Source organism: Staurois parvus, unplaced genomic scaffold, assembly GCF_062004578.1.
Source record: "Staurois parvus isolate SC_StPar_1 unplaced genomic scaffold, SC_StPar_1.0 ptg000008l, whole genome shotgun sequence".
NCBI classification, from domain to species: Eukaryota; Metazoa; Chordata; class Amphibia; order Anura; family Ranidae; genus Staurois; species Staurois parvus.
This window is the reverse complement of record NW_028317804.1, coordinates 71,505-95,834: the sequence shown is the minus strand read 5'-3', so window position 1 is coordinate 95,834 and position 24,330 is coordinate 71,505. Positions and strand designations below refer to the sequence as shown.

The 24,330-nt window shown below is 43.0% G+C and overlaps 2 protein-coding genes across 5 annotated transcripts in view; one reads left to right on the top strand and one right to left on the bottom strand.

The window, feature by feature from the left end:
- The window catches only part of SGSH (N-sulfoglucosamine sulfohydrolase), a 150,265-nt gene extending 132,891 nt beyond the window's left edge, over positions 1-17,374 (bottom strand). Inside the window, exon 1 of one of the 2 annotated variants that reach the window (XM_089668657.1) lies at positions 17,186-17,374. In XM_089668657.1, the coding sequence (XP_089524783.1) occupies positions 17,186-17,264 (79 nt within the window). In that variant the 5' untranslated portion in view covers positions 17,265-17,374. The remainder of the gene's footprint in view (positions 1-17,185) is intronic. The other variant, XM_089668650.1, reaches the window with a different exon arrangement.
- Positions 16,941-24,330, top strand: part of SLC26A11 (solute carrier family 26 member 11) — a 66,734-nt gene continuing 59,344 nt past the window's right edge. For 2 of the 3 annotated variants that reach the window (XM_089668641.1, XM_089668623.1), the window contains exons 1-2: positions 16,941-17,381; positions 21,349-21,596. In XM_089668641.1, the coding sequence (XP_089524767.1) occupies positions 21,375-21,596 (222 nt within the window). In that variant the 5' untranslated portion in view covers positions 16,941-17,381; positions 21,349-21,374. The remainder of the gene's footprint in view (positions 17,382-21,348; positions 21,597-24,330) is intronic. The other variant, XM_089668632.1, reaches the window with a different exon arrangement.

Here is a 24,330-nt window from a genome sequence, read left to right as displayed (position 1 = left end):
CTTGGCAAAGGGGGCAGTGCATGCTATAAATTCTGTGGGTTGCCCAAACTTTTGCAGACGCCATTTTTTGTTTTCCATTATTTTGAAAGTGTAAATGATGGAAATAAAATTTAACTTTTGTTGACATATTATAAGAATGTCTAATCTGTAATTTGATGTCTTTTGGAGATTTTTCCATCTTTTCTTGGCTTCTTTATGCACATTAATACAAATTTTTAGCTGGGGTGCCCAAACTTTCGATCCCCACTGTATATATATATATATATATATATATATATATATATATATATATATATATATACACACACACACACACACACACACACACACACACACACATATACATACACATACATACATACACACGAACAAAAACAAACAAGGGCGCACTCCCATCGTGCATTAACGTAGTACACCACTTATTTATTGAAAAATAGTAGAAATATACTCACAAACCAAAAAGGTTAAAAACAGAACAGGTAATCCGTAAGGGCAGTCCAATGGATTCAAAAACCTATATGGGATAGGCTAACGAGTTTCAGGAGACGAACCCCCTTCCTCAGAGCTAGAATGGGTCTGTCCACATTTGTCTATTCCACATTTACTTGGCTTCAGAAACGTATACATGAGTGTGCGGGTCTAAAAATCTAACTGGGGTTTCCTAGCCAAACACTTATAAACACTTCCTCAAGTGGCTAATGCAGCTCTGGTGCTCATTTCAAGCAAGGAGCCAGAGGTAAAAAAAAAAAAAAAAAGGCTTTATGAACTGGTTGTAAAGGCTCAAGGTTTCTTTACCTTCATGCAACTTTCTGTGTGCAGAAGCACCACCAGCCCCCCCCCAAAACTAACCTGAGCCCCAGGTCTCTCCCTCCTTATTGGCTGAGACAACAAAGGGATCTATTCTAGAATCTAAAGTATCTATTGTCAATCACAGCCAGTGAACCAATGAGGAGTGAAAGGGGGTGGAGCTCAGATACACTCCAAGCCTGAATGGACAAGCAGTGGCTTGCAAGCGAGCCTGCGTGGGTGCCCCCATAGCAAACTGCTTGCTATGGGGGCACTAGGCAGGAGCCATGAGCACCAGTGGGGGACCTGAGAAGAGGAGGATCAGGGCTGCTCTGTGCAAAATCATTGAACAATGCAGGTAAGTATGACATGTACTTCTGAAACATATAGTAACTGCACTGTGTTTACAAAACACCATTCTGAAGCTTTTTTTTTTTTTACAGCAGTGGCAGCAGCCTGGAATTGCGGGTAGGAGCAGTAGTGGGTATCGTCAGGAGGGGTAGGGAGAGAGGGCATGTTACATATGGCCTGAATACTTCAATTAGGTTTTCAAAATGAGCTTCAAACTACTAATGGTAGTTTGCATTAGACATGTATGATTCCTCTTGTTACAAATTGAAATTCAGACAAAATTTGTGTGATTTGGATGTATCTGAATTATAAAATAGTAACAAATTTCAACTATAATTATAACGAAAACAACAACTTAATACTTCATTCATTTGTTTCATTTAGATAACATAATGCGATTGTTTGGGCCTTTTGTTAATGTTTGAAGCACCCGAAGTAACGTAATGGCATAACAAATGATCCAAATTGATTCTGATCCATTTGTTTTTATTCTGAGTGTAGCATCAAAATTCTAATAAAATTATTTTTGTGCTGGGGTTGAGCTTGAAAGACCATTCATTTAATTTTCATGCATGCGGCCCAACAAAGAAAGTCAGTTGGGAATAGGAAAATTATGAATTCAACTTAATAACAACATAACAAATTAATACATATTAATTTGGATTCACTCGTTTTATTCGAATGACAGCAGTGTAGCCAACCTTCAAAAATAACAAAAGAATAACAGAGCTTCTCAAAAATACAAATTGATTTGGAATAACAAATATATACTCTTCCGAAATAACAAATCGTTCCAAAAACTGATAATTCTAAAGTAACAATTATGACGAAACAAAACGATTTACTTAAATGAAAAACAAAACAAAATTTTCCATTGTTCACATCTCTAGTTTGTATGCATAGTATGTATATCGATTCACTGTCTTTAATTGCCAACATTCACCTAAACAATTCACTAACATTTGGATTTTAGAAACTTTTACTTTGAAATTCTGTTGTATTTATATTTAAAAAGTGGTCATTGTTACAAGATTGACTTTGTATAATCTTCAATCCTGAATTAAAAGCATACAAAGATTTCCCAAGCTGCATTTATCATACATTCGCCTGAAAATTTGGCTCAGTTACCCATTTATTTCATTCTCACCAGAAAATCCTCAGCGTTGCCAGAAAATGTGTTTGGTATACTTCGTATATAGGTTTGCTGTTTTGTTCTCTCGTGTCCTATTTGAAATGACTTCCACTTTTTTTTTTGTTTTATGGTTGCCTTGATTACTTGACACAACACAGCAATCCCTTTTTCAAACAAAATATCTTGTTGGCCAATAAGACATCTTTATTGGACTAGAGGCTAAGTGGTTAGTGTGGTTTATGCCCAAAGAAGGTGTAGGCAGGTTGACTACTATTAGTTTAGTGTAGATGCTGCCCCAGCCGGGAGGGATGGAGTTAAAACTTTGGTCCGGATCCCAAGGACTGTCTGCCTAATATTGTCATGTCTTCCTTATTGTGCCAAGCCCAAAGTTCCTGCTAATGATCACCTGGCTTGAGGAGTCTTCCACAGTGTAGGGGGACTGCTGGCACCCAAAGTCCACTGTGAAGATACCAGCCCTGGATACCGCCACCATGGACTCTGCCAAAGATGGGCTCTTATATATGCAAGTACGCTGGGACAGCCACAAGCCTAAGTTAAGGACATTAAGAAAAGACTGTGCACTTTGTTCTGTTATGCTGAGGGTATTCAGTAAAGCTTTTGAAACGTTGTCCATGCCTGGTCTGACGTTACTAAAAGGAGTGTATGCAAGTAACCAAAACCACACATAGTCTACAGCGTGGGTCAGTAGAGCACAATGGAGTATGAAGACATCACTGCGGAAGAAACATGGAGCGGAGTAAAGCAAGTGGTCATCAAGGGTAATGGAGGTTTACAAAATAGCCTGTTGTGAAGCATGTGCCTCTGACAGGTGAGACAGCCTCTTGCAGCAAAGGAGTTGTTGTCAGCACTCCCTCCATTAGCAGTCTGTATCCCATAGCAGCGAGAGCCACTTAGCACCAGAGAGGTCCTCAGTCTGTGCAGAAGTATGGTAGAGGAGGAGTTATTGCAGAGCACATATGCAGTTCGCGCTAGGTGCTCAGCAGGACCCCATTCCATTACTGGTAGTGAGATAGTAGAGATACACTGGACAGATGGATAAGCATAGGTTTAGCATGTCCCTCCTAAATGCTACAAAGATAGTATGCTGTACGTTAACATTTGAATGAGAGAGGACTGGAGTACAGTTTATTGGTTAAGTTAGAGGTCCACCTTAAAGTTGATTATTCCCTGAAAGTGGCCTTAGCCTTGTCCCGGGGCATTGATGGTTTTGGCACTTACCCTATGCGCCAGGTATATGACACTGTTGCAAGGTGCCTAGTGTAGCCCAGAACCACCCCCTGCCTAACAAAATGGCGTCTGGTTCCAGCTATGGAGAGGCCTTTTCACCAGGAACCCCCCCCCCTCCCTGTCTACAAGGGGGCCTCCATAGCAAAACTTAGTGATACCACTGGGCACAGAAGCAGCTGGACATGGGATGTAATAGTAGGTACCTTAGGCCTCATGTATGCTCGAGTTAAAAAATGCCTATTTTACTTTTTTTTTTCCTGCCTCAAAACGGCCCTCCATGTTAGCCTATGTCTCCAGTTTAGAGGCAGAAAAAAACCCCCAAACAAACCCACGTGTGCATTTCAGAGAGGAGTGTTTTGGCAGGAAAAATGCCTGATGCGCCTAAATGCAGGTAAATGTATGTAAACATGCTTAACTGCTAGGCTTGCTTAGGGCTTTAGTGTTTTTTCATTTCATTTGCCAAAATAAATTAACATTCTGACCAATTAATTAAATGCCCAAGCACTTGATGCACCCAAAAATATGTTTGCAAAAATGTGGCTTAGGCACGATTTTGAAGCTGCTGAGAAAATACACCATTGCTGAATTCTCCTTTTCAAAATGCTAGTGCCCTGGCTGATCTAAGTGCTTCAATACTTTAAACACTAACCCAGCACACATGTGCAGATCAGGATTTTTCAGTTCATTGACATTATTAGCTTTGTACCAATTCCAGGTGAGTCACCCAAAGTACTAAGTAAAGAGAGACAGTGGCAACCTTTTGTCAGTAAAGGTATAATTTATTGTCCAACCAAAGCAGTGAGGAAGTAAAAGTTTATTTTAAATGGCACATTTTACAAGTTCACTAAATAAGTTGTGGTTTATGTCGCAACAAGCATTCACTGTTTTGCTGTGCTAGCACTGAATTAGCACATTGTGCAAGGATTAAACTCCTCACATTTCAGATAACGTTTATTAGTTGATCTTAGCTCTATACAAGTGAAAAATCTTTGTTTTCCTATTACACTGGGGGTAGATTTGCTAAAAACTGGTACACTCAGAATATGGTGTAGCTGTGCATGGTATCCAATCAGCTTCTAACTTCAGCTTGTTCAGTTAAGTTTTGGCAATAAAACTTGAAAGTAGACTGGTTTCTATGCAGTGTTGCAGCAGATTTTTCACTCTTCCGTTTTAGTAAGTCGATAGCCCCTGGCTATCAACCCCCACTCTGTAAATTACAAATGTTACTGTTTTGGCAACACTAATGTCCAGAAGTTAGAGTCTCAGTTAAAGTATTTTTAAACCCAGTTCCTGGACCCTTGCAGTATCTATGTACATGCTATGTCCTGCTGTTATCTATCACCTGGTATTGTTCACTATTATGCTTCCTACTCAAATTTCTCAATGTATATTTGCATTGTACAATCCACTATGAAATCTGTACATTTAATCTGCTCCTGATGATCTGTATGCTTACATTTATTTTTCATACCTCGCTGTGGCCACCCTAAAATTTTTGACATGGAATGTCAGTTGAATACAAGCGAGACCTAAATGGACCGCTGTTCTATTCCATCTTAAGTTCCAAAAAGCTGATGTTGCAATTCTTGTAGAAACCCATATCACCGGTAAAATACAATTAGCCCTCAAAAAAACCTGGATAGGCTGGGTTTATCAGGCCCCATATACCTCGAGGTGTAGCGATATTGATTGCCAAGACCACAAAATTCCAGCTTTTACCTTGCGGATCCTCAGGGCAGGTTTCTTTTCCTTTATGCAATGTTTAATGGAATAGGACTATTAATATTGGTCTGCTATATCCCTCCCCCTTTCCAGTTTGCCGTAATGACTGAAGGTCTAGCCCAACACCCTACAGTTACTGCGGTGTGGTTGGGAGACTTCAATAAGATAATAGACCCCAGCCTTGATAAACTAGACCCTGACCAATCTGCCTCAATTTCATCTCATGTTATAAGATTTGGTAGGCTTCTAGCTGAATTTGCACTGGCGGATACCTGGAGACACTTACACCCTACAGCTAAAGCCTTTTCCTGCTTCTCTGCCTCACATACCACTAAGTCTCGTTTTGACTATCTTTATTTCCAAATCGCTTTTGCCTGGGTTGGTGGATGCAGGTTTTGGCCGACCACTCCCCTTACTGGTTGACATTGCGACGATCTACTTCCTCATCAACCTATATGCAGAGACTGAACTCTTTTTGGCTGACTGTCCTCCCCAATTTAGAAGATGTGTAGTCCGAATGGGACTTTCTTTACTGTGAATTTCAGCAGGCAGAAGACCGTTTACTAGGCCTGGTATGTTCTTTTCAGACAGGCCCATCACCAGATACTGCCTCCTTAGTTAAAATGCAGGTTCACTTAGTTAACTATCTGCATTTTGAGAAAGCCAAACAAAGGATTTTCTTTAGTGAACAGATTTTTTTGAGCACAGGGAATGTGCCCGTTGATTGTTAGCTTATCTGGCCCACTTGCATCTCAAGCCCCCATAGTGGTTTCTTTGCGCGATACCTCTGCCCACTTGATTACTGACCCGGATCTTGTGGTGAGGGAGTTTCAGATTTTCTTTTCCTTGCTTTAGACATCCTCTACCACTTGTTCTCAGACCGAACTAGTTGATTTATACAGAACATACCCTTTCCCTCCCTTACCCCCTCTCAATCTGCAACACTGGAAGCCCCTGTTTTTGAAGACATAGAAGTCATAGCTTACTTAGCCCCCTCCAAAGCACTGGGATCTTATGGACTCCCCTTAGAACTTTATACCCAGTTTCATGAGTCCCTTATTTGTAAACCCAGCTCCTAAAATCTCAAGTAAGCTTTAACGTGTTAAAGTTATTTCAAAATTAATTTTCAATATTTTTAAAACTAAATCCACCATGATCCTGCCATGAAGGCCCTGGTTTAGGCACTTCCTGTGTTAGAGTAAAAACACTGTCCGTCTCCTGATAATGCTCCTGCGTCATCACCCTCTGGCAGTCTCAATGCAAGCTACGCTGGCATAGGGTACTGATATCACTCACCCAGCTAGGGTAGGCCCAGACGTGCTCATATTGTCAGGAAAATATATTGGGTATACATTATGGATAGGGATGGAGTAGGTATAGAAGGACAATTCAGTCCAGGGGCTCCGTGTCACAATAAAAGCCGTTTTGCAGTCATGTAGATGAGCCATTAGTTATTCCATTCTCATAACCATGTTACGTTCTTTGACCCATTTTCTAATAATGGAGCACAACTACAATTCCACTTATCTTGGAATCAGTGTCCTCCCTTTGAATAGGAGAAATATTTTCACTACCTTCAGCGGTCCAGGATATATTAAACATAAAGCTCTCTCAAGAGTTTCTAGCCATTGTGTTCCTAAAATGCAGTTGAAAGATAGAGTGCCAGTAGAGTCATAAGTGTCAGCAAGCCCACCAAATAAAGCAGAACGTAACTAGATCTGAGCACCACAAAATATGCTATTTAATTCATTTTTAATATTCAAGGATTTATGGAAAATGCTGATTGTGTTTATTGCAGTGTGTTTATTGCATGTTTCCAGCAGGAAGGTTGGTATTTTAGTCTAGCCCAGGGCAGGGACAGAAAAAGTGTGGGTGTAAAGTGTTTTTCAATGGATATCAACAGTTTGGTATGAGCATGGAAGAACTGGTTATGCAGAATCTGGTATGCAGTTTAATATAGCTGTCATGTAGTAGAGTTCATGATGTCGTAATCCACTTCCACTGTCTTATTTGCATTTACCTCGAGTATTGTAACTAAAATTAATGCAACAGGGACAAACACAGCACACAAAAATAAAAAAATAAAAAGCCTAATAGGAATCTTGGTGACAATAGGTTCAACTTTGCCATTTTTGTGTGCGGGAGATGAGACTTCCAAATCTCCATGTATGGGCACCACACTAGGTGAGTCATGGGAAGTCATGTGCTTGCCCTAGTGTCTCCCCCAAAGGAGCTGCTTAGTAACTTTGGGTTCTCTGTTCTTCTCCTTGACTCCAAGAACAGCCTCAGCCCATCTGACACACCTGGTTAACTAAAATCACTGCAAGCACAAATAAAGACACAAATGTAAAATGCCTTTAACACGGCTGTGTGTAACTACCAGTAAACAGACACAGCTGTTTAGTAGTAAATTCTCTTAATCGATTGATAGGAGTTGGATAAAATAGCAAACTGAACATAAATAAGCACACTCCAAACAGATTATTACCCAGTCTGCCACACAGGGTATTAATGAATAAGTTCACTGTGAAGATCAGAAATATAAAATTTTTAAGAAATAGGGAAAGAGGAAGAAACCTTTAAAAAGAACATTTGTTACTTAAAACTAAATGAAAAGCAGTATGTAAATAAGTTAGCTGATCTGCATAATCGATTAGTGAGTTCCTGTGACTAAACAGAGGGTCTGGAGTCTTTCTCAGTAAGGAATGCAGATTTCACTGACTTTTGTATCAGGATGGCCAGACTTTCCGAGAGGTCTCTGATCCCAAAAGTACAATATAGCCGATCTGTGCAAAAACAAAGGGGCAGAATGTTCAGTGACGGACAGAGGGGCCCATGGCTGCAGGTCTCTATAGAAGATGAATTGCACTGCTGAGACAGATAGTTCTGTATGGGCTGTGCTTTGCTTTCTACACTGCTAATACTTGTAGATCTGAATTGTCTGTGTGGCTTTCCGGACACTGGGACTTTATTCTACACTCTGCTCTTCCGTCAACTGTTGTCTGTGTGGTCTTAAAACTGCGGCCAAGACACACAGTCCTCCGAGGACCCGTGTTGAGTTGGTGAAGGACCTCTTCCCTCTGGACCTCCTTCTCCATGCCACTCTGCCTAAACTTCCTCTGCTAAGACCCCTGTTGGCTGGTGAGTCCCTGAATTGCTGCCATGTGGCCTTGGACTTTGCTGTACCAGTTTGTGGCCTGCTATGCACTGTGCCCAGATTGTTGCTCTTTGACTCTGGACTAAGCCCGTGCTGTACTAGAGTGCCACCCTGTGCTAAGAACAAAGCCCGTTGTGCTGGATCCCTGTCCATCCGCACGGTGTGCCTGGAGTGCCACCCTGTCCATTCTTGTGTGCAGATTAACCCTTTACCTGCCAGAACGCTGCCATCCCTGCTGTGTGCAGTCCTGCGTGCTGAATTAACCCTGTTCTGACCGGAACCGTTGTCCTGTGTGCTGAACCTAACTCTTGTATGCCCAGATTGCTATCCTGCTTCAGTAGGCTCTGGCCTGCATCCTACGTGGACTATCTGTGGTGATATATTACTGCCTGGTGGACTATTTTGTGGTACTGTGTCTTGCTACCCTGCTTTGCCAACACTGCTCCGCTCTGTTTGCACTGTGGACTATCACCCATTTGCTGTTCCATATTGCTGTCCTGAGGAGCCCTCTTCATTGCTGGGTCTGCTGTTTGTTCTGTGGATTTATCCTACTACCTGTACCCCAAATCCCCCAATAAATGCCCTCCTGTCTGGTTCCTTGTGATTTGCCTCTGTATGCTACCTCTCTTCAGTCCTAGTTCATCACATTCACCTTTAAAAAAAAAGAAGATAATAAAAGGCACATTTTTTTTGCAGGTAAAGAAAGCATGGCACCCGCGTTCAGCAGATAGCAGGTGCCATGTAGGACTCCTGCAGACATCTGAGTTCTCGTACCTCGTACAAGCAGGCAGATACACACTGACAGAGAGAATAAACTACCACAGCGCTGTGGTAGTTCATTGAGAATTACAAGCCAACAGCTGCAAAAGGCTGTCGGGACTTAGTTTCCCATTCACAGGATTCTGTGAATGAATAATGTGGCCGTGTGGCCATGTATTTTTAAAAATACGACAGTTAGTGGGGGAATTAAACCCCCCACTAGCTGTCACTGGATGTAGTAGAGCAGCGAGATGCTGCAAGAGTGGGAATGTTACATGTTCTGCCCTAAAAACAGTTGGAACATGGAACATGTTCCTAAAGGTGAACTTATCCTTTAACTAAAATTAGGTTTTATACTATGAACGAGAATCAAAAGGGGTAGTTAGTACATCAGCAATAAACAATATTAATAAACATCAAAAGTAGCATAAACTATTTGAAACTATACTAGCGTGCACGTTAAGGGATTAGCTAGGATGGTAGCTAGGTACCTCTAACTAAATGAAAGGAATAAGGCCTTGGTACAGTAATGGTTAGGGGCAGTCTTTACTTATGACTCTTCAGCCAGCTAAATTTTGGGGCCCATTGGCACGCATTAAAGCAGTCATAGGACCTGCAGGCAGTATTAGAGCTATGGAGTAGCTGAAAGGTAGTTCCTAATGGCTCAGTCACTAATAGTGCTAACAATTAGCAGCCCCAAGGCCCTCTTACCAGACCCAGCGATACAGCAGCAGTGGGCCTTCTGATCAGGTATCCACTCACTCTGGTAGGTAGCTTTGTCCCTCTGTACTCAGGTCATGCTCTGTACCCCCTGGCAGTCCCTCACACAGCTGTGGGCTCTGCTGACTCAGGCACTTTCTCTCTAGGTGGAGTTCCTTGACATGGTCCTGTCATACTCAGCTCCTGCCAAACTCAGAGGAGAATCCAAATTGCCCCACTAAATATCTAAATAAATCTGTTTCTTTTTCTCCTTTGATATGGGGCAGACTTGGGGCTATAGTTTATGTCCTATTATTTTCCTATGGACACCACGTTTTTCAGGACTACATGTCCCATGATGCCACTGGGTCTTTTCTGGTTGGCTCCCTGTTGCCTAGCTGAAGGGGGAAAGGAGGAAGAACAGGCAGCAAGTGGGGGTTATGCAGAGCTCACAGCCTTCCTCCTCTGGTTCTCTCTTCCTGTCGCTGACAGAGGGAGGGTCGGGCAGGCAGGAACACCAAAAGCCGTTCTGTCTATCTGCAGTGACTGTGGGCTGACCAGGGGGGAAAGAGGAGAGTTATCCCTGCCCACTCCTGTCACTGCTCACATCGTCAAGGTAGGAAAAGAGGATTGGCTGCACCTGCTACACCAGCTTTGTGGGAAAAAGTCCCATTGGGGAATTCAATTAAACCGCTGCACCATTTTTATGGCGTTAATCCCTCTTCCTAATGTGTTGCGCCAAATTCATGAGGCTTCAGTGACACTTTTGGTTCTGACAGCAACTCATGCTCCAAGTTCAGGTACTTTTACATTGTGGTGCAGTGAAATGCGCCACTTTTACATTGTGGTTCAATGAAATGCGCAAAATGCTAAATAAAATATGGACAGTTTGTCTCTTATCCAAATTGAGCTAATTAAAGTATAACTAAAGGCAAAACTTTTTCTTTTAAGTTTTGGACAGAGTGGAGATGGATTAGAACACAGGGGCGGACTGACCATTTGGAAACTCGGCACTGCCCTAGGGCCCGGGGTTATTAGGGGGCCCCATGAAATGCCCCTGGTACCTTTTTCATAGGCTTTTTTGAGTTTGGGCAAGGACACAGGGGCCCCATGATCCCCTTTTGGCTGGGGGCCCCATGAGCTGTCAGTCCGCCCGTTAGAACACCTGTCATTTTTTTGCTGTCTATACTCCTGTTAGGGAGATTCACCTTCTCTATTTGTCCTGTTTACCATTATCATTGAAGGTGAAAGGAAAGAAAATCCCAAATTTTGAGTTGTTCCCAGAAAAGTAATAGAGGGGAAATCTTCTGATGCGGACACTAGTCCTGGTGAGCTGGGGGATTCCCTTCATTTGCAAGGATTTCCACTCACTTCTCGTTTTGGCTATGGGACAGGAAATTGAGGGAAATCTTCACAATGGTGAAAAAAAAAATCTGACGGGTAATAACCCTCCCTTACTCTATCCAACATGAAAAAAAAGTTTAGCCTATAGTTCTACTTTAAGACCAACTCTTTTTTGGCATACAGAGAGATTTTGTAAACGTGTCCCTCATGTATTTGAATTTGGCATATGTTGTACAACTTTTCAAATACAATGGTATTGCGACAGATACAAGAATTTGGCGCACTCTGCAGCTATTTTAAAATGCACACGAGACACTTTTGCAAAATGTGTCTGCGCCATTCTTCATGAATTCCATGGTCAATGTTTTATTTCTACTCTCAGGAGTCAGTAGCTCTAGATCCCAGAGGTTTCTTCTTTCCTACTCTTAAGTGGAAGGTCATGGGTGAAAACCTTCCTAAATGCAAGAATCTAGGCCAAGTGCAGAACAAAGTGCCAATATTTACATGATTTTATAAAAATCAATGCAGTAATCTATTACTTAGTTTATATATAAAAAAACCAATAAAACTGCACATAAAATACAAAAATTGCAGCAACAAAGGTGTAGAGCAGCATGCAAAAAATTGTGAATTTACCATTCCAAAAATGATTATTTACACCTTAGCACGGATGAGCTTGTAATTATTTATTAAGTTGACTACGGAGGAGAAACTTCTCCTCCCCCATGGTTGAAGGTGCTGACATCATCACGATTGATGCAAAGTGCATAGACCTGCCCTGGATATGATGATGTTGAGGGACAGTCCACCACTGAAGCATGGGAGAGCAACATCTACTTGGGGGGAGAGGAAGGACAGGCAAGTAAAACTGGTTTTATTCCCCCAGAGTTAGCCTTTGCAGTGCAAGGGCAGCCCAACTGATCTTTATCCTAAGGTCACATATGTGCAGGTCGGGAATGTGTGCATAGTTGTGTATGTTCCTGACCTGCACAGAAAAGCACTGCTTTTTAGAAGATGCACATGGGAGCTGTTAATTCTAATGGCATCCTCACAAAATCGCATGGTGCTGCAGTGCCATAGAGCTCCATGTGGTGCATTTTTAAAAAATGTCAAATGACTTCTTTCCTTGTGTTTCTGGTGGGTAAAGGATCCCATTCAAATGAATAGGCTACTGTTCTCACAACATGCATGTACGAGAGCCTTTGCTGAAAGCAGGGTTTCTCAACCAGGGTTCTGTGGAACCCTAGGGTTCCACCAGGAGGTTGCTAGGGGTTCCTTGAGCAATGAGAAATTTCTGACTCTCAGATACATTTCTACGGATACCATTGATCTTTTTAGCCATTTGTATAGGGGTAATTCTTCCCAATGACACAAATGTTAGGAGCATGCTTTTTACTGGCCATCACACTATTGTATCATGAGATTTAGACATAGTAATTTTTTTCAGTGGTTTCCTGAGACCAGAAGGTTATTTCAGGGGTTCCTCTGTGTTGAAAAGGTTGAGAAAGGCTGGCTTAAAGTATAACTAAATCCAATCCATTTTTTGTAGTTTTGGATAGCGTGGGGAGGGATCAGAACCCTGCCAGGTTTTATTGCTGAGTCCCTGTTAGGGAGATTTACCCTCTGTTTGTCCAGTTTACTGTTATTACTGTAAGTGAAAGAGAATCCCAAATTTTAGGTTGCCCCCAGAAAAGAAATAGAGGGAAATTCTTCTAATGAGAACACTAGTTCCAGTGAACCTGGTTAATAAAAAATACTCCTGATGAAATCATGTGATGTGACGTAACGCGTAGCTGCCTATGATGTCAGGCAGCTAACCAGAAGTGCACGTGCCGCCATTTTGGAAAAGGGATTTCTGCACACTTCTTACAGCAAACACTGTATAGCAAGTTTTTAACCCTATAGTGTCCCAGGAGGACACATTTTAATATGAGTGGTACTAGATTGTTTTAATAAAGGCTGTTTTTAGTGGAAATACTACACTATATTGAGCAATTTTTTTCACATGGATATGGATTGATCTGGAGCCACTTAAAAGTGCTGGCTAGCAGTGGTGAAGATCTGTGTACCATTATACCCTCCCGGGTTAAAGGAAAAAGCACAGTTTGACCTGACAATACGGGTCAAACTTGGAGGTGAGCGCAACATATTAGATTGTTAGCACCATATTTATGTATATATTGTTGCGCTGCATTTCTTTATTTTATTTTCACATCAGCATTATGGTTGCCCTCAAAGGGCTGGAATCAGCTGAAACCAGGGAAGGCAGAGAAGAGGGGGTGCTGTGGCTGCACAGAGAGACTGTCTTCTCTGCTGCTACTGCATGTTCCATAGGAGCCTCTGTGCGGCTGCACGGAGAAGTGCAGGATCTAGTGGAGGAGTTCTGTCCTCCTCTCTTCTGCCAACTTCTGAGACAAGGTGGGGAAGGAGACGAGGGGGGTGCCACAGCTGCCGGAGAGGTGTAAGGACCACATGAAATTGTCTGGAGGGCTGGATTCGGCCCACGGGCCTTGTGTTTGACACATGTGCTGTAGAATGACATATCACGTCCTGGACTTTGAGTGGAGATACTGGGATGATGCCTGCAGCTACAGGCATTATCCCAGTATCTTTTTATTCTGCTTGCGCTGCTCTATACTGTACTGTAAAATCAATTCTAGCTCCCCCCCCCCGGTTGCTCTCCAGTGTCTTCCCAGGCTTTCCCTTCTGATCGGGGAACCTGAGACTGTGAGACTGAAGCTGGAGCTATCCCAACTTAAAAAAAACTGAACAGGGACTGAAATGTTCCCAATCATCTATATGGGATCAGAAACTGATAGTGTCAAGTATTTTCTCACTTCTGGTTTTGCCGAATGTAAACAAAGCCATTATTAGCTTGAGAAAGCATCTGATCACACCGATCTTGGAGTGATCAGATCAGATTCTTTTAAGGGCAGAAGAAAGATCTGGAGTCTAATAGAACCCAGATCTCTCAGTAAATAGTACCTGTCACTGCTTATTGCTGTTACAAGAGAGATTTATATTCCTTGTGATAGCAATAAAAGTGGTATTATTATTATTACATCGAGTTTATATAGCGTCAAAGGGTTTGCTCAGCGCTGTACAATAGGGGGGACAATACATGGCACAGTACAACAAAAACAGACAGCGTAAGAGGGCCCTACTCTTTCAAGCTTACAGTCTAGGAGGGAGGGGGTAGTGGAACAATAGGAAGTGGCTGAGGGGAATGAAGTGGCTGAGGGGGATGAAGTGGTGGGAGGAATGAGGGAGGATGGCCGTTAGATGAGGGTGGGGTAGGCTTCCCTGAAGAGATGGGTTTTGAGGGAGCGCCTGAATGTGGGGAGGGAAGGCGACAGTCGGATGGATTGGGGCAGTGAGTTCCAGAGGATAGGGGAGGACCTGGAGAAGTCCTGCAGTCGTGCATGGGAGGAGGAGACCAGGGAGCAGGATAAAAGGAGGTCCTCTGAGGAGCGAAGGGTACGGGTAGGGTGATACTTGGGGATCAGGTTGGTGAGGTAGTCAGGGGCAGTGTTATGAATGGCTTTGTAGGTCAGGATTAGAAGTTTAAATTTGATGCGTTGGGCAATCGGGAGCCAGTGGAGGGAGAGGCAGAGGGGGGTGGCAGAGGTGGAGCGGGTGGTGAGGTGGATGAGTCTGGCCGCTGAGTTCAGGATGGTCTGGAGCGGGGAGAGCCTGCACTTGGGTAGGCCAATGAGAAGAGAGTACAAAAATAAATAAAAAGGACAGTATAAAGAAAAAAAAAAAAAAAGGAAAGGTCCCTTGTTGCTCTGTGCTCGAGTGCAAAGGTGAATGCATACGTAGGTTGCACAGGCATATGTAAACAGCGTTTGCACCACACATGTGAAATATTGCTATGAAAGTCAGAGCAAGAGCAATAATTCTAGTACTAGACCTCCTGTGTAACTCTAAACTGGTAACCTATAAAGGCTTCTCAAGAATTGCTTATGGAGATTTTAGGTACCGTAGTTTGGTGCTGTTTTACAGGCATAAGCAATTTTAAAGTTTGACATGTTAGTTATCTATTTACTCAGCATAACATTGTCTTTTATATTTTACCAACACATTGGGTATTTTATTGTGTTTGAGCGCACTAAAATTCAATAAACTGTATAGAAAAAAACTTTGGGTTTGAAAAACCACTGTGCAAATACCATGTGATGTAAAAAAAATAGCATAAACCACCATTTTATTCTCTAGGGCCCCTGCTATAATATTTGGAGGGTTCTAAGTCATTTTCTAGCAAAAAATGATTTTTTTACATGTAGGAGAGAAATGCTAGAATTGTCCTGGTAGGGAAGTACCGTATTTTTCGCTCCATAAGATGCACTTTTTCCCCCCCAAGAAATGGGGGAAATGTCTGTGCGTCTTATGGAGTGGTTGGCCCGGTATTCCCCCCAGTCTCCGCTGCCATGAAAGAATACCAGGCCAGCCGCTCTGCTCTTCTGTGCAGCAGAACCTGCTCCTTGGTCCAGCGGTGTCCTCATCATCTTTAGTGTGGGCACCCGGCTGTGACAGCTTGTGGCTTCACAGCCGGGTGCCCACTGCGCATGCACGAGAAGCGCTGCTCTTTGTGAATGGCCCCGTAGTCTTCTGGAACCTGTTACGTGTCCCAGAAGACTGCGGAGAGAGAGAGGCGATCGCAGCGGAAGTGGGAGCAGGTACCTGTCAATTTGGGGTACCCGCTCCCCAAAGGTCAGCAGTCTCTGATCATCTCCTGTTCTATGTCCGCAGTCTCTGGTCATCTTCTGTACTATGTCTACAGTCTCTGGTCATCTCCTGTAGTACGTCCGCATGTCTGTAGTCTATGGTCATCTCCTGTACTATGTCTGCAGTCTCTGGTCAACTCCTGTAGTACATCTGCAGTCTCTGGTCATTTCCTGTATTATGTCTGCAGTCCATCGGTTCAGAATATTTGTTCTCTTCTTTTCTTCCTCTAAAACCTTGGTGCATCTTATGGAGTGAAAAATAAGGTAGTTCAATATCAGACTAGTTAAAGTGATGTTCACATGGCTGGATCGCGATGCGGCTAAGGTAAGTATTGAGAGGGCTTGAGGAGCTGCTGCACACAGAAGGTTTTTTGCCTTCATACATAGAATGCATGAAGGTAAAAAAACCTTCAACCTTTACAACCACTTTAAAGCGGTAGTAAACCTCAGGAAAGGGGAAAAAAAGTCCCCTGCAAGGTAATGCCATAATGTCTGCATCGCATATTAGTCCATTATGTAAAACTTACCTTAAAGCAAAGCCCTCCAGAGGCGTGCTGCCACCGCTGTAGAGGCTTCCATCTTCACCCGTCTTCCTTCTGAGTTCGCAAGCTCCGGCTGTCTGACAGGCCGGACCACGATGATGTCCCGAGCCACGGTACACAGCTCTGAAGGAAAGGCACGGATATGCTGTTCCTTCAGAGCACATGCGAAAAAAAAGGAGTATCTCCTTAACGGTGCATGTTTAGGAGATATTCATTTTACCTACCTTTATTATAAGCTTACCTATAGGTAAAAAAAAAGTTACAAGACCTTTATCACACCAGGATAACCTGTAATAACACATCAGGTTCAGTGATTTCACTTTCTGCCACTAGAGGCTGCCACCTCCTTAATTTTTGTCTCCACCCTGTTCGCCATGTTACTGTGGATGGAAGCGATTGCCGCACTGCTAATAAGGGCTCCGACAAGATGGCGCCCAGCATTCCATCCTTCCTCCCTGGAGAAGACGCGGTATAGTTCTGTAAGCGTTGTCTTCTGTTTGCAGTAAGTGTATGATCCCGTAGAGTGGGAGAGGAGATAAATCGGATGTGTATTGGTATCAGGAACAGAGTGGTGACCCCGGTGAGGGGTGGAGATGATGGGGCAATGTCTGCAGAGTCTGGCTCCAGTTGTGGACTGAACACCGCTACACCGGCACCGCTGACGGTGACCCCCTGAGCTCCCTCACCACACTCCGCTCCGCATAGGACTGACACTCACCGACTAGAAGCAGCACATTTCGGGCAAGCACTGAATAGAGCAGGACGGTGCCGAGCAGGCAGGAGAAGACGTGCTCCATGGTGTTCGTACTTCCCTCCCTCTACCTCCATTGAACACTCCCCACTGTCATATGACCTGCCAACCCGGACACTCCTCTACATCTAGACCGGGCGGCTGGAGCGGCGACGTGACTGTGGTATGCTGTCTGTGTTCTCTGTTTATACGTCTACAGCCGGGTAGGGGGGTTGTGTGGTGGAATTGTACAGTGTGTGTACCCGGTGCTTCTCTCCGTGAATGGAGCTATACTTCATAGCCCACTATAGGTCAAGCTCCTCATTAGTCACATCTGTTATCAAAACCTGCCAACCAATCACATGTGATCTCCCACTGACAAAGCTTGACTAAGCAAGATAGCACCTGACTGCTCCGTCTGTTCTCTCTGACCAGATGTGCTGTCCTGGATACAGGTGACCCACCACTGTCTGCATAAAGCTGACCATCCACAGCCCCTAACTGTAGTCCAGACTTTCCCAAATGGTTTGCCATGATGGAACCCTCAGAAATAACTTTCTGATCCCAGGGAACCTCTGCTTATTATTACTGCATGTACAGGGCAGGGTACATCAGTGTGATGGTTAATAGGAAGAATGTTCCTTACCTTGGCAGTCAGTAAGAAGAAGGTTCCTTTCACCGGTGGTCAGTGGGAAGCGCGTCCCTTTCACCGGAGGTCAGTGGGAAGCGCGTCCCTTTCACCGGAGGTCAGTGGGAAGCGCGTCCCTTTCACCGGAGGTCAGTGGGAAGCGCGTCCCTTTCACCGGTGGTCAGTGGGAAGCGCGTCCCTTTCACCGGTGGTCAGTGGGAAGCGCGTCCCTTTCACCGGTGGTCAGTGGGAAGCGCGTCCCTTTCACCGGAGGGCAGTGGGAAGCGCGTCCCTGTCACCGGAGGTCAGTGGGAAGCGCGTCCCTGTCACCGGAGGTCAGTGGGAAGCGCGTCCCTGTCACCGGAGGTCAGTGGGAAGCGCGTCCCTGTCACCGGAGGTCAGTGGGAAGCGCGTCCCTGTCACCGGAGGTCAGTGGGAAGCGCGTCCCTGTCACCGGAGGTCAGTGGGAAGCGCGTCCCTGTCACCGAAGGTCAGTGGGAAGCAGGGTGAATAAAAATCAATTATTTTTTTTTAAAAAATCCGATTTTTTTTTTTTTTTTTTTTTTTTTTTTAATCGGATTTTTTTGATTTAAATCGGATTTTTTTTTAAATAAAATGCTTTTTGAGGAAAATATATTACCATCCAAAGGTTCCATCATGAAATAAAGATTAGTTTTTTAATTATGTAGTATAAGACTGTATATGTTTAATTTTTTTGGTAAATAAATTCCATTAATCCATTCACAATGTCATGCTCTTCCAGAGGTTTTTGAAAGATTATTGGGCAGTTTCTCTCAGGGCTGTGGAGTCGGTAGATAAATGTTCCGACTCCGACTCCTCAGTTTTGTGTACCTCCGACTCCCCGACTCCGACTCCTCTGTATTAATATGCGAATGTATTTTATACATTCCTTGAAGGAAAGAAAGGCAACATACATGTCATTACCACAGGACTACTGGCTGGGAAGCCAACAGTCTACTGTATTGAACAGTTTAAGCAAAAGACAAACACAATGAAAACAAAGTTTTATTAATTGTTTTTTATTACCCATGGGCGCTGCGTTCCCTGTAACAGCAGAACACAACACTATAGAAAGTATAAGTATTGCCGCTCCTAATTGTGCGTTGCGTGCCATATAGTGAAGCACATGAAAAGCATGCTTCTTCACGGTCACTTAACGTGTTCGTTTTGCGGTTACGTGAGGCACTGCATGCATTGGTCTTTATTCTTACAGTAGAGAAGTCATTAATTATAACTTTTTGTGAATTGGGACATTTAAACTTGCTTTTTTTTTAATTCCAATCTAAATTTAATCAGAGTCGGAGTCGGAGCATTGTTTGCCGACTCCAGGTACCCAAAATTTCCTCCGACTCCACGACTCCGACTCCGACTCCACAGCCCTGGTTTCTCTGCCTACAAGATATTATCACAGATGTTGGTTTACTTTTGCAGTTCTCAAAACTGAATTTGACTCAGCGGAGATCACATGCCTCTTCTTCACAGCAAAAATGTTATAACATGAACAGAGTTAAGAAAAAGACCTTAATCTTAACTTCTACAAACCTATGAATACAGAATCAACCCTTTCAGTGCTAAGTTTCAAGAAGTTCAGTGAATAGAATAGAAACAATCATTTTTCTGATTGTTTGGAGTGGAATAGATCTGCACAAGAAGAAAGTGAGACTAAGTGTGAGGAGGAAGGGGCTGACAGTCTAAGTTTCTTAAAATATATATATTTTGTTTAGCCAAATTAGTTAACAAACATGGATGTTTGTTTAAGCAAATAACATATGCAGGAATGTTATTGTTTCAGTTGAATAAATCTATTTAAATTGTTATTATTAAGGTAATGATTATTTTTCTCCTTCCTGTATTGTTTTACATACAGGTCTCTCACCCGTCCGTGATACACGGTGATTGCCAGGTGTTGGCAGGGAATCACCGGCAAAGACTCGGTGATTGACAGCCGAGGCTGCCAGTTGCAGCTTGCGAGCACCCCCTGCCCATAATTTCAAAATTATGTGTATATATACACATGATGTTACACACCCCTGCCACCCTTTAGTAGTATTTCTGCTATAGGGCGGCGGAAACGGTTAATTAATTTGGAGAGAATCCCTTTGAAGTTTAGGGATTGAGCCTGGCTCACTTTCCATGGAAGGCTCTATGTGAAAGGAAACCTGAAGCATCGCCCTGTGGATGATTGGGATTCTCCTAGAGCGGAGTGTGTTAGGTTCTCTTTGAGGTACCTTCTTAAAATGTCTTCAAACCCTGGTGCTGCCTTTTCTTACAGACAGGGAGCGTGGGCTGTTTTTTCTGCCTGGAGTAGTTTGGTGCTAGATGGAGCACCTTGTCTATTTGGAGTAGCAAAGTATGTTGATGTTTGCAGCAAAAAATTAACTGGAGTATTTCTGGAGAGTGTCACAGGGGTTTGCCACTTTTGAGGAAATTGATTGGACGAAATGCGTTGGGAAGAGCTGGAACCCTGTGACATCATAACGCATGTGAAGCATCATTGTTGCCAGGAAGTAATGCTGTCCTCTTATATAATCATGAGTAATTGTTTCCTGTGTACTGAGCGATAGCACAGTTGTAAGTTTTTGTTTTATGGGACTTCTTTAAATAACAAGAGTTGTGAGCCTCTGTTTCCTCCACTTCTTCTTTGTTGTTTGGGATGGGCTGTTATATGTAAGGATCACCATAAACACTTGGGGAACCAAAGGAGTATTTTAAAATTTGTGCTGTTTGACCATCCTATTAATTTAAGTGGACATTATTATAAGGTGAGATTTTATTGTCTGCTTTTCTTTTAAGCCACTATTATTTGTGTCTTTTTATTATTTTTACTGGAAATACGTTTGTGATACAGAGCAGCCCTTGGTGTCAGATGTGCTAACTATGCCATAGTCCTTATTCTTTTATTTATCCTGATGTCTTAAATTACTGATAATGCTAATGCAATTTGATCTGCAGATAAGTTATTTGAAGGGTTCCCTTCTAAAAGGGAGAGCCAATTTTGCATTTTTTGCACATGTTTAAAAAATTCTTTTAGGCCTGAAGATTACATAAAACCCCCAAACATTATATATTTTCTGAAAGCAGACACCTTAGAGAATAACACCGGGATGGTTCCAATCTTTTATGTCATATGATATTACTGCGATAGTCTAGGAAACAACATTTCAGTAAAAAAAACACACTAAAGTGAATTTTAGGGAAAATCGGTGCAATAAATTAACCCAGTTTTTGATAAAATATAAAAGATGAGGTTGCGCCGAGTAAATAGATACCCAGCATGTTAAACCTTCAAACTTGTGTGCGCCTGTGAAATGGTGACAAACTTCAGTATCCTGTATAGTAAGAGGCTAGCTTGCAGACTCCTCCAAAAAATCCTGTCCCGGTTGGGTCTGTCACAGTAAGTTGCTATGGAATACTGTATTTAGAACTACCGCTGTTGTTTGCCCTTCTCTTGTAAATTACATATACAAGCATAACATTTTCTTTTCTCTTTCCTTTTACAAAGGAATGATGTGACTGGGATAAGCAAATATGGATTGGCTGGGTGACCAGCAGAGGAGGAGGATCAATGCTGGAGTATTGGCAAGATGTTGCTCTTGGGAAGCAGTACAAAGGAAATTACCATTCATGTGCTGGTTACCAAACTATTCTCTGCAATGGCTACAGCTTGATATCATTTCTGGATTTACAGTTGGACTCACAGTGGTGCCCCAGGCTCTTGCTTATGCAGAGGTAGCTGGTCTACCTGTGGAGGTAAGAAAACACTTCAGATATGCTCTTCTAGGTTTAAAGTAGAACTAGAGGCAAAACTTCTTTTTTTTTTTCATTTTGGATAGAGTAAGGGAGGGTTTTACCCGTCGGTTTATTTTTTCCATCTGTGTGCCATTGGGGAGATTTACCTTCACTTTCTGTCCCATGACCAAAACCGGAAGTGACAAGCAATCCTTACACATTAAAGAATCTCTTGGAGACCCCCAAGTCACCAGAACCAGTGACCTCATTGGAAGATTTCCCTTCTATTACTTTTTTGGGACAACTCAAAATGTTGCTTTAACAATGATAATGGTAAACAGGACAAATAGAAAGGGTGAATCTCCTTAATGGGGACACAGATTAGTGGTCTAATCCCTCTCCACACTATCCAAAATGGGAAAAAAAAAAAAAGGTTTGCCTTTAGTTATACTTTTATTGCTTTTTTTCTCTGATTTATTATAATTTTTTTTTTATATATAATCTCAGTGTTTTATTAAAGTGTCTTTCCAACTTTGTAGTCAACTTCAAGAAACCCACACTTTGGGGATTATTTACTAAACTCAGAGAGGGCAAAATCTGGTGCAGCTCTGCACAGAAACCAATCAGTTTGTAGGTTTTATTGCCAAAGCCTAATTTAACCACTTGCCCTCCAGAGGATTTACCCCTCTTCCTGATGGCGCTGCGTTACTTTAACTGACAATTGCGTGGTCATGCAACACTGCACCCAAATGAACTTTTTGCTATTAAAAATGTCCAGTAAAAAAAATGTAAAAAACCAAATTTCGTTATAAATTTAGGCCAAAATGTATTCTGCTACATGTCTTTGCAAAAAAAAACGCCTGACGCTTGTGAAGGTATCTAACGCTTTTACTAGCATTTAAGCGCATTTGCAAGTCTCAAGCACAGCTATTGGGGGTTAATTCACTTCATTGGCCAGAATGATAATTTATTCTGGCCACTGAAATGAATTAACGCTCAACTGCTAAACGTGCCTAGCTTTTAGACGTGTTTAGGTGTGTTTAGCCGCGTCAGACTTTTTTTCTGCCAAAATGCTTCTGCTCCTGGACACACTGGCCCTGGGTTTTTTTTTTTCTGCTGGTAAACACTACTACTACTAAAAGCTTCTACATTAGGTGTCCTCTTTTCAGGAGTTCTCTAGTGGGCATCAGAGTCCCCCTTTTCATCAGGAACATCCCTTATATCAAGAGCCCCCTTTACATTGTCACCCCCTTTACATCAGCAGTCTCCCCTTACATCAGGAGTACCCCACTTGATCTCAGAGTACTCCCTTCATACCCCCCCCCCCCCCGTATTAGGAGTGACTCTTTACATCAGGTGTCCCTCCCCTCCCTTCACACCAGGAGTTCCTCTTTACATCAGGACATCCCCATTACATCAGGAGCCTCCCCCTTCACATCAGGAGTCCCCCTGTACATCAGAAGTACTCTTTACATCAGAGTTCCCCAATTGGTCAGCAGTGGCCCTTTAAATCAGGAGTCCCCCTTTACTTCTAATGTCCCTCTTATATCAAGGGCCCCCTTTACATCAGGAACCACCCTTCACATCAGAAGTCCCCATTTATATCAGTAGTCCCCACTTACTCCAGGCATCCTCCTTTAAATCAGGAGTCACCTCCTTCATATCAGGAGTTCCCCTTTATCAGGAGCCCTACACCCTTCCATCTACAACCAGCATTTACATCAGGAGTTCCCTTACATCAGGAGACCCATTCCGTTACATCAAGAGCCAACCTTTACATCAGGAGTCCCCCTTTCACATCTCAGTCCCCTTTACATCGGTAGTCCCCTTTTACATCAGGAGTTCCCCTTTTTTAGTTGTCCCCCTTTACATAAGGAGCCCCACCTGTACATCAAAAGCAATCCTTTACATCAGGAGCTTATAATAAAATTGTTCACCACCATGAAGCCTAAGATACCGTTCGCACCTGTGTGTGTTAGGTGCTGTGCATTAAAAAAAAATCTGCAAAACACACTTAAAATGCACGGCACACATACAAACCTTTTCATAAATACCCGTCTGCATGTGCCACCAATTGCTTGCTCCCTTTCTCCCTCAATATCAGCATTATACCTCACAGATAGATGCTACAACTCTGTACATTGTAATACAAACACAGAACAGACTCACAATATGTACACTGTGCATTGCCCTTTATAAAACATTTGCTCTTCCCTCTTTGGGTGTCAAAAGGATCAGTAAGGTGATCTCTGTCCCAGTGTGCAGTGAATTAGTGTGCCAGTTAGTTGAGACTTTGCAGTATGAACTGAACACACAGCATACCCCAAGGATGGGGCACAGGAACTGGGGTGACTTGGCACTATGACACAGATGATACCTGGGCATTGTAATTGGAGAGGGGGATCTGGAATTGTAATAGGAAAAGGGGACCTGGCAGTGTGACAGGAGAGGTGAACCTGGGCAGTGTGACAGGAGAGGTGAACCTGGGCAGTGTGACAGCCTGGAGAGGGGTACCTGGCCATTGTGACAGGAGAGGGGCGATATGATAGGAAGGGGGCAGGATGACATAAGGGGGGCAGTGTGACAGCTGGCGCTGGCCCTGACTCCTGATCATCACACACAGTAAATCCCCCCCCCAAAAACACGCTGAGGTTTCAAGTTGCCATCTGAAGACTGATATATGGAACTCGCCAAATACAGGTATAACCATTGATGTATTTTGGTTACTTTCTATTTGTTCATGTATGGCAATTGT